The sequence below is a fragment of the Catharus ustulatus genome, chromosome 5 (genome assembly GCF_009819885.2).
Source record: "Catharus ustulatus isolate bCatUst1 chromosome 5, bCatUst1.pri.v2, whole genome shotgun sequence".
Lineage (NCBI taxonomy): Eukaryota > Metazoa > Chordata > Aves > Passeriformes > Turdidae > Catharus > Catharus ustulatus.
This window is the reverse complement of record NC_046225.1, coordinates 41,818,910-41,833,314: the sequence shown is the minus strand read 5'-3', so window position 1 is coordinate 41,833,314 and position 14,405 is coordinate 41,818,910. Positions and strand designations below refer to the sequence as shown.

The 14,405-nt window shown below is 41.7% G+C and overlaps 1 protein-coding gene across 1 annotated transcript in view; it reads right to left on the bottom strand.

Moving 5' to 3' along the window:
• Positions 1-13,807, bottom strand: part of WWC2 (WW and C2 domain containing 2) — a 103,992-nt gene extending 90,185 nt beyond the window's left edge. The window contains exon 1 of the mRNA XM_033059339.1: positions 13,517-13,807. Coding sequence (XP_032915230.1) covers positions 13,517-13,647 — 131 coding nt within the window. The 5' untranslated portion in view covers positions 13,648-13,807. The remainder of the gene's footprint in view (positions 1-13,516) is intronic.
• Positions 13,808-14,405: the final 598 nt, after the last annotated feature.

Here is a 14,405-nt window from a genome sequence, read left to right as displayed (position 1 = left end):
GAAAAAACAAAATCATCAGTTGCCTGCTGTTCCTTTAACATTTGTATGGAAGACCAAAGTCAGTACTGGCATGGTATACATTCAATATCTAATATATCCTTAGTGTCCACAACTTGTAGGGATTGTGTTCAGGTGATCAAACTTTTCAAAATAATAACTTTTATAAAAAAGGTTAATTGACTTTTCACTGATGCAGAAATACTATACACTTTTTTTTTGTTGTGCTTTGATTTTTAATGAGATCTTTTTCATCTTTGTTCTTGCTGCTTTTAAACCCTTTTACTCTGATGCACAACAAATTTGCACAAACAGATCTGTAGTATGACTGAAGGGGGGTGTCAAACAGAAGCAACACATGGAAAGGGAAATAACTTCAACCTTTACTAGCACAAATGTTTTTCACAAACTGAACTTCAGAGTCTGCTACTCTCAGTTCTCTCTCTCACAAATTCATCAGACCACACAAACTGACAAGTGTCAGCCAAATACTGCCCCATGAACCATTTTATTGTCTGAAAGAAACGCACAGAGGTTTTCACATGAAAATCAAATATCACAAGCAGAGATGTAGAACTGAAATACAAGTAATGCACTAATGTTTCTCTGAAATAGAACAGTAAACATGGATTTTATAAAATTTTTGCTTGCTTCTTTTTATTTAAAAAATAATTAAAGACTGTTATTCATCATATAGACTCTCTGCCCACTCTCCTTCCTTCCAACTTAATATCTGATTTCTATTACCAGGTATAGTTTTAGGATATTTCTACAGCAGATCCAAAGATCTAGAGGACCTGTTCTAGAGAAACACTAGAGGAAAACATGTGTCCCTAAACGGCCTCACCTGGGCCTTGATGAGTAGCAGGAAGCTTATTTGTGCTCCTTGATTAGCCCAGAATTCTATGACTTCAGTGTAAACATTCTTAAAAAGACAAAACATCAAACAGTATAGGAATGGGCACTTTGAAAGATTTTACCTTCCCGATATTCCTTTTCCCCTTCATCATCAAGCAATTTCAGATGGATTCACAGCCAAAGGAGATATTCCAAGGATAAACAGAGGTAATACTCTTTGGGTACATCTCAACTGGGAAAAGTGTGGTTTTAGAGTGTTTCCAACCTCCTGGGTTGCTGGACACTATAACAAAGAGAAATTTGCTGAAGTACTGCTCCCATCTCTTAGTGCTGGCTTCCAGATCAGCTGGTCCAAAAGCAACCTATGACCTGTTATGGGCAGTACTACAGTTCAGGTGACCATGGGACTAGATTTCCAGGGTATGTGCTCATACTTCTGTTTAGATACAACCATTCTTAAGTCAGGACCCTTTAAGCTTCTTGCCCATCTAAATTTTTTACAAGTATCCAATCATCTCACATTTTAAGTACTAAGTTATTATGTAATCAAAATACCCATCAGGACATCATAAAAGCCGCACTAAACCGTTCATGGTATCTGAATGTTACTGTGTTCATCACCTGTGCAACAGTAGTTTTAAATATTTTTGCATGTCTTAAATAGATGGGTACTTACAACATCTATGTAAAAAGAGGGCATTCAAAATTCCCACACTGGCCATTTAAAAAACTTCAAATACAGTATTACAAAATAGTTATTTATGAGAGTTTATTCTCAAAAGATTGCATTAAAAATCCCTAACTGTTCTACATTTGTCCTCCAAGCCCATTTTCTTGCCAAAATTTTGCCTGGAAAAACAAAGTTTTGATGTCATGTATGAGCCAACAGGCCAGCCAGGTCCTGAATGCAAATCAGCAACCTGCTACAGTACAGAAGCCTGTGGCTCATTTTACATCATTGTAAGTCATGCTAGCAAGTGAGCCAGTACAACAACCACATAAGCAAACAAGAACAAAAGCAAGAATGAAAAACCAGAATCCATAACACTATAGTAATTTCTTTTACTATCAGCAATTCATTCACCTTCTCAACCATAGCATCATTAATTTAGTTAACAGCTGCTTAACCAACAACCCCTTAGCAAACTTCCAACCTCAGTTCACTAACTTTCTGTCCAAAAGTAAATATAAAATGCGAGCCTAGGGATTAACAATAACAGAGACAAACAAAACAACAAAAAAAACCCCAGAAAAGAATATGCAGCGTTCAGAAACTTGAACAGAACATCTGTTTACAGTGTACTAAATAATCCTGCACAGTCAGCCTTACTTGCTGCAGTAGTAAACTACTGACCAGGCTAGCCTGACTAAAAGGCTTATGGTATTTGTATACTTTCCTGCATCTCATAATATCCCTAGTCATTTAAACACTATTTCAGGAATGTCCTGTAGAGGCTTCAGATGATTATTCACATCCATAGCATGCTACTACTCATTAGAATGGCCGTAAATGTGTTAGCAGCTCATTTCAAACACTGCAATACTCACAACATGACAGAAGGAGGTCATGTCTCAATTTCTTGTCAGATTGCTGCCTTGAATTGAATTCTCTTATGTATTCCCATTTACTCCTCAATGCTTAAGCCAAATATATTTTAAATATTTTATACTTCCACTTCAAATGATCCTTCCTCATGCTGTAGCTCACTAAAGCCTACCACTTCTGCATAAAACATAGCTGCAAACTGCAAAAGAATGTGAGAAATATGAAAAACTTTGACAAAATTCTTACTGACCAGCAATATTAAGACTTGAAAACAAAGAGAAAAAAAAGACATTGATTTCTGGAGTTTCTGCACATGTCTACATTTCAAACTAAATAATCAATTAATCCATAAATTAAAGGGAACACTGTAACTTACTTCAGAAGGGTGAAATTGGTGAAATTCAAGTCAGACCCTCAGAGATCACATCATCTCAGGACTATCCAATTTACTTAATCTTACTCCAACCCTATGGACATTCCAATGCCAGTTTTGTCAGTTTGTCACTGTTCATTCTGAAATGTAATGCTAAATAGTTTTGTGCCTTAAACTCATACCATAACTTATTTTGTAAATCTTTCTGAGAGAAGTCCATAGCAATCCAAACTAGAACACATTTCCACTATACACTTCCACCCAAACTAAAAAGGGGGGCTACGTGCAAGTCTGCACTTCATACTAAAAGACCCAAAATACCATTTGGGTCAGATTCTGCACACAATAAAATTTCCCATTACTGGGAATGTAACTAAAATAAACTTTAGAAGAAAATACAATCACAAATAACATTTTCAAGGTCATAATTTAGAATTTATTACAAATTACTGTACAAAATGAGGACACATTAAGACAGCACTAACAAAATTAACTGAAAAGACCTGATTTTTCTTTTCTGCAACATGTGGCTACACTGAATATACATTGTATAGGTCTTAGGAATAGGGGGATCAGATTTGGATGAAAAGTGGGTTTAGAGCCACTCAGAGCCCTTAGGCAGACCCCAACTTCTGCCACAGTTTTAACAATAAATTAAGAACACAAGTAATGTGTTAATACATTTCTATTGAGAAAATGCTTCCTATATGAAATTTGAGCTCCAAACTTCTGAAGACTCCTCAGTTTCTCAGGAAAGAGTATTTTTGCCATCTCTCTTCAGAAATAATTAAAAAATAAAAGTAGATTATTTTGTGCTCGACAAGAAACAATATATACAGAGATACCTCAAGCTGGGTATTCACAGCGCAAACCAGGACCAACAAAATGTCTTCAAATTTAAATCACATCCCAAGTAACAACACACATATGACAACAGAAGTACACTTGACTGGTGGATAATCTATGAAACAAAAATGTCACTTAGCTCATAAGGAAACTTGGTATCACTAGCATCTCTTACGAACTCGCCAAAGACAGTTGTAGTGACCACAGACTATCCCATAGAAGCAAAGTCCATTAGATACCACTTCGTGTCCTACTTTTCCCACTGTCTTCCCAAAACTAAGAAGAACATCCAAATATTCCCTCTCCAGTTCATCTCCCAGCTGTTTCAGCCTTCCTGCACTATAAATCTTTCTCCACTGACAACTGGTCTCTGCTGCATACTTCACAGAACAGAAGCCAAAACCAGCAACCCCTTGGTCAGGCTCTGCACAGTCAGGCTACAGTCAGAATGGTTCAGGAACATGAATCAAACCATATGATGACACAGTAATCACTTGCTAAATAACAGCATTTTAAAAATCTACCACATAAATCTGAAGCACATCTCTGATGCAAACTTGTTTTTAACTGGTTTGTACAGAATTACTTCTAAGACGAATTTAGAGTTTTCACAGGGACATTTTGTTAATATTGGTGAAGAGGCAAAAAGTTTAAATCTACATAGACATTTTGTGCATAATCAACAAAATGTGCATTTAAGAATGAAGGGACTAGGCTTTAAATAAGAGTGCTCCTTGTAGATCAGGAAATCATGGCCTCTCAGGAGACAGACATTTCTGGGCTACACTGCAGTTTAACCATTGACAGTGCCACAAGGGAGAAAACCCCATCCTGTCATTTCTCCATCAAGAACAAAGAAATGTCTTTTCCTGACAATTTTCTGCAATCCATCATTGACAGCAAGTAAAGTTTAAATGCCCACGTTTTTAGCCAAAGTGGGTCATACATCCTGTTTTGGAAGCATTAAGAGAACAATATAGCAAATATCCTGTCCAGAAGTGTCCTAGCAAGCAACAGGCAGAAGAGACCAGAATTGTTCCTCCACAGTGTGATCCCAATAAAAACACTGCCATGCAGCTACATGTCAAGGGACACCTGTGCTTTGGTCAAACCCATCTTGACAAGATGTTACTAAGACATACGCCTGCCACTTAGCTAAAAGGCAGGCGACATTCATCATGCATTGGGCATATTTTCTGCCATATGGCACAATGTGCTTGTACACAATTTGCAGACTATCAAAAGTTCATCTGCCATATGATTAAAAACAGCCCCATTCCCGGGTAGACATTCCTAGCTCTATGAGGGAGGTAAGCTCTTAAGAGCAGAGGGCCAGGCATTGAATCAGAGTCAGAATTCTTCACCAGTCAGATCTGTAAGCTTAAAAATAAGCTTATCTGGACAAGACGATAGTTTAGCACTTGAAAGTACTAAAAGAAACAATGGGTGTGTAAAGTACTATTCCTTCACTAACAACAGAAGAAAGTTGCTAATATAAAAAGTGTGTCCTCACAGGGTTTAGTTAAAACACAGATTCTCCTAGATCTTTCCCCCATAGCGAAAGTAAAAAAATACTGGTATTTCTAGACACTGCAAGCATAATGATCAGATCAATCAGCATATTATGGAAGGCATTTCAGTAGACTGTTCTGTTTGTTTTTCAAATAAAGATTGAAACTTTATTTCATGAATTGAGAAAAATAGCACATATCAAAGCAGGTCCAACTTGAAATATTGTATTGCACACAGCAAGAATATACAGAAGTTTAAGTTTGCTGTCATAAGATAATGTGTCTTTACATACCCACACAATTACAGTAATTTCACTATTATGAGCCACACCATTTTGACTAAAATTTTGCTCCCACCCCGGAAATGTGGCTTACACTCAGGAGCGGCTAATATATGAAAAAAGTTCGGAAATTTCCAACCCCAGAAGTGCCAACCAGGGTGCCGAGCTGTGCACCTGCCAGTAAAACCCAGGATTGCGTGATTGTTACAAATTGGTTACTGTGTTGCGTGCCGGGTGGAGGCGGGCTCTGTGCTGGCAGTGCGGGGGGGGGGGGGGGGGGGGGGTGGGAGGGTGCAGGGGAGGCGGAGGTTCCCTCCTTCAGGCAGTGCAGCCATCCCCACAGCTCGAGGGGGAGGTGGGGAGCTCCCTGCTGCCATCCCCGTGGCTCGGGGGAGAGGCGGGGGCTCCCTCCTGCCAGCCTCGTGGCTCAGGGCGGAGGCAGGGGGCTTCCACCCTCACCTGCCGCCACAGGAACAGGCAGGTTTCCTCCCCGCCTGCTGCCACCGCCGCGGGTGCCGGCGGGCTCCCTCCCCGCCTGCCGCCACGGGAGCAGGGGGTCTCCTTTCCCTCCTGCCACCGCCATGGGTGCTGGCGGGCTCCGTCCCCGCCTGCCACCACGGGGCAGCGCTGGGCCGGGGTGAGCAAGCTCTGTGGCAGTGGTGGCCGGCTCCGAGTGGTCCCGCCAGGCTGGGCCACTTGGCCCTGTTGGCAGCCCCGAGCGGGCCAAGCCCACGCGGCCCGAGCCGAGCCAGTAAACCCTGTGATCCCGTGACTCTGTTACTATTTGGCAACTTTGTTGTACGTGAGTCCTCACTGCAAATGACAGAGCGGCTTATAATCAGGGGCAGCTTATGTATGGACAAAGAATGAAATGTTGCTGTCACCCGGAGATGCGGCTTATGGTCAGTGTGGCTTGTAATCGTGAAATTACTGTACTTTGAATACAATATGTATTCAGAGTTGATGAGATAAAGTTGTTCTTTCTTCAAGTACAAACAGTATTCAAAGGACAGCATCTAATCTTGTTCTGTAAGATGCAGTTGATTGTTTCAGTCCACAGAACAAACTGACAGACTGCTTCTAGGCCACAAGTCCTAACCAACAAAACAATTCCAAAAGCAAATTAGCTTTTAAAAAGTACACTTAAAGGGAGAAAGGAATCTCTCCCCCAAGAAATTCTTTTAAAAACAAGAGTCAGCGATTGACTTCATCAGGTAGGAACTTCACCACCATTAACAGTTTTGCACAGAAAAAATCACTGGGAAGAGCAATAGTACTCATCAATACTCTTTGTGTGCTATTTAAAAGACCCAAAACCTACATCCACAATGCAAATCCCTTCAAATTACTGAAGAAACACAAAAGGAAAACCATAACTACTGTATAACTCCCCTTTTCAGCCACTAGTAGCTCCTTCCAAATGAAGGACAAGTCAAGCTGTCCATAAAGGTGATGACCTAAAATGTAGGAAGACAAATGGCTCAAGTTTGCTTCATACAATAAGACATTAAAAATCTTGAATTACACTATCATTCTGGTGAGACACTTTGCACCTGAGCATAAAACACAATTTATGAATAATTAGGAACAAAATGCAACTAAGTCAAAGAATTTCTTATCTACTTTCATAAACAGTAGAAATTAACTATTCATAAGCATATTGCCAACAGCAGCACATTCCCAAAAAACAGCTTCTAATTCTGCAACCATGCAATGACAACATTTCTCTTCTGTACAAGCTTCACAGCAACAAACATTTGAAAGGTTTCTCAGTGACAGAAAACATATTTAGAATCAGGACATCTGTGACAGTTTTACTACTGGCTCCCCCAACAAAGATGAACAAAAAGACATACACAAGAAAACAATGGAGACACCCAACAACAGAAATGGACGTGTAAGACGATAGTTCCATGACAACTAGGATTGATCTTCATCTTGATTTCCACAGCACCATTCTCCCTTTTGCTCCCAGCTCTGGACTTGCCTCCTGGCTCACACTAGCATTAGTACCCAGTCAGCAACACAACACGCTGATTCTGCTGGAAAACAGCCCTAAAAACAATGAGGTTCATTTTAGCCAAATCATCTCCTGGGCTGAGTTTTGGTGGCAGGAGGAGGACGTGTAAGCATAATGCCAGTTTGGACTCAGTAGGCTGCATTATCCTCCTGGAATACTTTTCTACTTCCCTTCCAGGTTGCTTAAATTCATAAGAACTTAAACACTGCAATGTAACAGTTGTGGAATCTTAGCATCATTTATATTCATGCCTTTCTGAAAGTGTATCACCATTGAAATATTACTGTATGTAAATATTTGTTTGTCCATTTTCAATCTTTTCCATTACTTCCAGGAGTACTAGTCCAGTTTTCAGTCACCTGAGTGGTGTATAAATTGTTAAATCACAGATATTTGTAACACACTTTTACAGGCTAAAAAGAAGAAGGTAGCAAGAAACCAAACCAAAACCCTTTTCACAAAATTCAACTTATCTCTTGATGTTACAAACATTAGTTACTGGAAGTAGAGAAATCCTCTTATTAGAATAGCCTTAGTATCATGTTCAAAGAACAGAATTTTAACCAAACAGTTGAAGACTGGTTATTTAACTGGAAAAAAAAAAATCAAGAACTCCTCATGCAATCTGTACAGATCTCCAAAGTTATAAATATTTTTTCATATTTGATTATGTGTACAATTTCACATTAAGTGTCACATTGTGCATGACAACTATTGTAACACTATTTTGTAAGTCAAGATAGGTTTTGATCAAAATAGCTCTAGTAGGCAGGTACTACAGACACAGGTCTACACAGGCTATAGCACTTGTCCCACTTCACATACCAGGTCACAGTTCTTGGCTGTGACCAGCAGTACATACTTTGCACACATAAGCAAATACTCCGCAGCATTTCCTGACTTGTTAACTTCATATGCTCTGAGATGAAAGACACAGTGCAGCTCTATCACTTCCAGAGAAATAAAGAATAAAAGTGTTATCTCAGAGGTAGCATAGCCATTTTTACTAATACTAAAATCAACAACACACAGCCCCATGCAAATGACAGACTGGTTGAAGACTCACATACACAATCACTTTGTATTTTAACACTGTCTGGATGCTATCACAGCTACAGTAGCACTGAAATATTAGAATACTGCTTCACACTGGATAAACAAATGAAAATGTCAGAACTTCAGACACAGCTAGTCTCTCATTGCACGTTCAGTACTTGCATCATGAGTTTTATTTTGAAAAAATATAGATCAATTAAGTAAAAACAGTCCTCAACCTGTCACTGAAATCAGAAGTACATAGTTTCACAGGGAGCATGCACATTCCTGAGCAGACAAGGAGGCAGGAATAAATTAGGTGGAATCGGGATAAAAACCCACAAACGATACTATAGGCTGAAAAAGGGAAGAAAAAGATATTTGGGGGAAAAATGGTTGCCCTATCTCAATACAGGATTATTGCAAGCTGTACACCTTGGAGTGCCATCAAAGGATTCTCTACTGATTTTTCAAAAGAGCAAGTTGACTACTGCTTATTAAGGCTCAAATGTCATAAAGTATATTGAAACAATTATTTTGCAGCTCCATACCATCAAAAACATAAAAGCCCTCCTCAGTTACTACCAAACAAGGGAAGGGAAGATAGAAAGGGAATGAGAAATTATGTGAGAAACCAGCAATGGCTTGCCCTTAAATTCATTCTAAGCAAGCAGCACCCTAAACAAAGGCCTTTATCAGGTAGTTGCTGTAGTGGTAAATAATCAATGTTGAGGTTAGCACTTAAAACAGAATTAAGATCAATCCCTTTCAAACTGTAATAACTAACACTATTTTATTCATCTGTCACAGCACAGCTTTCTTACATACATGAAAGAATCAATTCAGATACATTTTTAAGTCTCTGATGATGCCTCTCACCATGTTATTTCATTTCTGCTTGCCTCTTATTTGCTACCTTTAATGAGTCCAGTGTCTTATATGACTCCTATTTCTGCTGTACTGCAAGTCTTTCACCATGCATCCCCGAGCTACAGCAACATCCAGGAAAGAGACACGATGGAAGTCCCCCTGCTTAAACAACTTCAGTATCTTCAGTCCTCACACTCTCTGCTCTTCACAAGAGAAAGCAAGTTCCAGTGAGAAGGTAAGGGATAAACTGCCCTTCTTTTCTATGGAAAAAGGGCAAATGACATTTAATTGCTGAAACCTAGTAAAAAAAATCAGACAAATCTAGCACAAGTTAAAGAATCCCATGCTAAAGCTGTAGTGTTTTCAACCTCCCCAAAAGATGAAAGTAGCAATGGAAACTGCATTCCCTACTCACAAAGCAAACTCGTTTACAATCTCTTAACTCGTAAAGTTCTCTGGTTTTCAGCACATCCAATGCTTCTCAAGCACTTTCTTAGTTATAAAGTTATCAAGTACTCTTGAAACATTTTAGCAGAAGTATAGTATAAACTATTTCAAATGTACAAATGTATTTTTAGAAGATTTTAGTCCTCAGTGAAAAGCAAAGTGAGAACAGAAAGGACAGTTTTGTTTTCATAGCATCTCATCACTGACAGGAGTGCAGATAAAGATTTAAATGAAGATCACTCACAGCTTCAGCATTTGTGATGCAGAACTCATTTTAGGCAAGCTATGAAAAAAAAAAAAAAAAATCTGTTTTGAATCACTGGTGATCAGCAGCGTGCATTTGACTATTTATTATGTAGAAACCAAGATATGAGAAGCCCTGAATTCATGGTAAGAAAACCAAGCATCATCCAACTGCTGAAAAATTCCAGTTACTGAGTTTCCTATCCCCCATTTCACTCCTCCTTGGTGCATTACTCTGTTGGTTCCACTAAGGAATCTAACAAATGTGAGGCTTACTTAAAATGTGTTGAATGATGGAAAAAAAGAAAAATTTTCCTTTTCAAATTCCTGACCCACCCCAAGCCCCTATTAATTATCAGAAAAAAACCCCAAAGCAATACTTTACAATAACTTAGTATTTCAAGAACTTGAAAGAGTTTCAAGGGAACTTAAAAAAACAGTACGTATTCCTCAAACCCTTTCTCCCTTTTTCATCTGCTTCATCCTCTTTAGCCCATGGTTGTCTTTTAATATTTTCATCAAGTAGTAGTAGCAGGATAAGATTAATACTTTGGGCTATTTCCCTGCTTACAATAAGCCAGTTCCAAAAGAACTGTCATGACCAGCAAGTTCTCAGCTTGCTGTAGCTTGAGGGAGTCATGAACAAAGAAAACACATCTATATATTTAGTGAGTGAAAATGTTGCTACAACTCTCACATTCTTGTCTTTATGTCTCTCTGAATTATAGATCTTGAAGAGTCCTCTTCTTTTGGGCCATCAGCCTTCAAAACAAATCAGTACAGAACGGTAAGTATTTTGAGAGAAAAATCGCTGGTGAACAGTGGAAAACATTAAAAACCCCTGAGCTTCCACAACACTCCTAAAACACAAGCTAAGTCACTATTGCCCTTAAAAGTATGAGATTCTCTAACATCAGTGGGATTATTCACATTCATAAAGTGGGCAAAACAGAAAACTGAGACCCAAGCTTGAAGTTGATATAAGTTTTTTTCACAGCTGTATACAAGGCTATAATTGTATTAACAGACGTGCACCACCTAAGCAGTAACCAATACATGCTCTAGAAAAGAACCTGAGAAAAAAAATTCTTAAAAAATACAACAGCCACAAACACAATTTTCCAAGAAGCTTTCAAATATGGTATTTTCAACTGCCCTTTTATTTCCAGATGTGACTATTTTAAAACAGTAACAAAGAAGTTCCTAACTGTGCTCAAATACACTTGACAATTTCCAAACATATGGCTAATGTCTGACAGCACTAGTCTTCAGTATCTGTATCTTCTAAATCAAAAAGGATAAAAATTATTTTAGACTATCAAGCATGACTTTTCTATGTAATCATCTACGGAACGCAGTGTATAAGCAGCAGAGGGAATATTGTCAGTAAAAATTTATCTATTTTACACTTGCTTTACCAATGAAACATTTTAGAAGCCTGTGTACTATAATATTCCAGAGGTACATCATGGAAACTTTATTATGTCTATGAGAGAAGTTAGGTGGGGGGAAAAAAAAGGCAACATGTTTTCAGTCATTCTTTAGAATCCATTACCTTCGTTTTGACAATTTAACATTAATCCAGATTTTATTGTATTGACAAACTTGGAAAATCAGTTTCCAACTTTTCTGCCAGCAAGCGCAAATAATGGCCTGTATGGTTTCTAAATGTATATTCTCTAAACACATGGAAGATAAAACTGATTCTAAAGCAAAATCATCACAAGACTTTCATGAATTTCTTATTAGTTTTTCCAAAACAGGTCACTAATATAAATACAGACTTCAAACAGAGATACTGTAAATACAAATACTATGAGTTGCACATCAAATGGGCTTGTTGGTCTCTCTTCTGTGCAGGCATTTCAACTTCACAGCTGAGCCATGTACACTAAGGCATGGATTCTCTTAAGTACCTAGGGCAAAATCCCTTTTTGTTTGTTTTGCATGACTGACACAGGTTAACAATTATTTCAAACACTGCTCTTCTGAAAAAGGTCTTTATAATCTGTAATGAGAACTAAGGAAGTAACATCTCAGGACTTGGTTTCCCTTTTACCTGTAAGGTATTAATGAAACAATATTTATCCATCCCTATGGGATGGCAAACACACAAGTGTTATGTCACTGTCTACTCAAATTTTACCATCAAATATGAATAGTCTTGAACTTTTCAGGACTATAGACTGTATTAAATTAAATTGGTAGTACATTCATTGAGGCAATATTACAACAAGTACATTCCATATCACATTTTGCTTTACTTCAATCATACTGTCTTCCATTCTGCCTTGGAAACACATATTTAAGGTCTTAATAGCCGCTATTTCTGGAGACAATAAAGACAGAAGTTTTATATTGCCTGCATTAAAATCACCCAAGAATGCTAAGTGTAATAAATAACATTGTCCTGTATACCTTATCACCTCACTAATATTTACAAGGTAATTAACATGTTGTGAAGTACAGAGGAATTCAAGCATGAAGTTTGCCACTACTGGAATTTGCTGTTATAGCAAGTAAGACTGAGTAGGCCTTACACAGCACATGATGCTCGCCAAAACTTCCCTCTGCAACTTACAGCCAGCAAGCTTCAACACGGCTACCTTTTCTAAGTTCACCTGAGAAATATAAGCCAAGGCCTTCATTTATAATTCAGTGCTGCTTGTTTCATAAATTTATAATGTCTTTTAAAAGTTCTGGGGTTATTTTAATAATAAGACTGCACTGTTTTCAATTACAACATCGTATTTCATAATAGGCACAAAGTTTTGGGGTTTAATTACTTTTCAGCACCACTTCGGACGCAAGATACGTTTTGCAGGAGGTATCTTGTCCAGCTATTAAACCAGCATCCGCGTCCAGCCGGCAGAGCTGCCCCGGGGACTGCGGGACGAGCAGCCTCGGCGCAGGGTGCTTCACTGGCTGAAGCGCTTCCAGGGAGTTTTACACAGCTCACCCCGGGACGGGCAGCAAGCACGTCGGACTCCGGCTGCCAGGGGCTGAGCGGACTGGGGCTGGCTGAGGCCTAGCGAGCACACGAGGCCTCCGGCAGCCCCGGCTCCTTCCCCGGCAGCCGCACACCGCTCTGGGGCAGCGGGGCACACTGGGGGCCCGGCGCCCGGGATGCTCCGCCAGCCAGGAGCGGGGAAGCGGCCCCACTGCACAGCGCCCGGGAGAGAAGGAGGGCGAGAAGCCAGCGCCTCCGGTTTCGGAGGGACTCGCAAACTTTGGTGCCTGTCGGGAATTCCCCAAATACCGGCAACCCCCGGCCGTTCCGGGAGGAACTCCACAGGCTTCTCCCTCCTTCCCCGCCCCAATACCAGCTCACGCCACAGACTTAGAAACAAGCCTGTGCCCGTGGCGGTGGGAAGGAGGGCACGGTGTGCCCGGGCACCCTCCGGCGCGGCCCCCGCCCGTCCCTCCGCCCGGGGCCGCTCCGAGCCCCCCGCCCGCCCGGGCCTCGCCGCCTCCCTGCCCGCGAGCCACCTGTCCCGGGGGTCGATCCAGCTGGTCTGCTTCGTGTTGTGGTCGATGTAGAAGACTTTGCCGTCGTAATCCCTCGCCTCCTCCCAGCCATCAGGTAAGGGAAGCTGCCCATTCCCCGCTTTCCTAGGCATGGTCGGGCGGCGGGGGTAGCTGCTCCATAGGGACAGAAAGAAAGACGGGAAGCGGGAAAAGCTCCGACCCGGGCCGGGGAAGGGGCCGAGAGCGGGACCTCGCGGGAGCCCAGGGAAGCCCTCTGCCGCGGCCGGTCTCAGTCCACCATGCCCGGGCTGCCGCCTCGCCCGCGCCGCGGCGGCTCAGGGCTGCCGGCGGAGCCCAGCTGCCGTCTGGGCGCGGGGAGCCCGCCTGAGCCCCGGGCCGCCGCGGCCGCCGCTCATTAGCATGAGATTAGCATCCATCTCATCTGCATGCACATTCCTCCCGCTGCATTCCTCAGGGTTAACCCTGGCCGCGCTGCCCGCCGGGCTGGGCCGGGCAGGCCCCGGTCGCGGATCCGGCACGGAAGCGTCCGGCGGGGCAGCGCGTAGGGCAGGAGCTGGGGAAAGGCTGCTAGAGGGGCCCGCCTGCTTCCATCGAGCTTTGCTCGGGGGCTCTGCCAGCAGCAGGGACGGGCGGCCCGGGCGCGTCCCCGCAGCCCGGCGGGGCCCCGCGGGAGAGAGCAGCGCCCCAACACGACGGACACCGGCGCGTCCCATTCTTTGTCTGCGAGCTTGCCGCGGCCCCGCGTCGGAACTGTCCTGGAAACGCGGGGAATGCGCCCCAGGAAAATACAGCTTAGCTACTGCCTCCATGCCCTGAGTCGGGGCGATATTGAGTTCCCTTTCCCAGCCACTCGGGTCCCGCTAACTTCCCTTCACAGCCTTGTGAACTC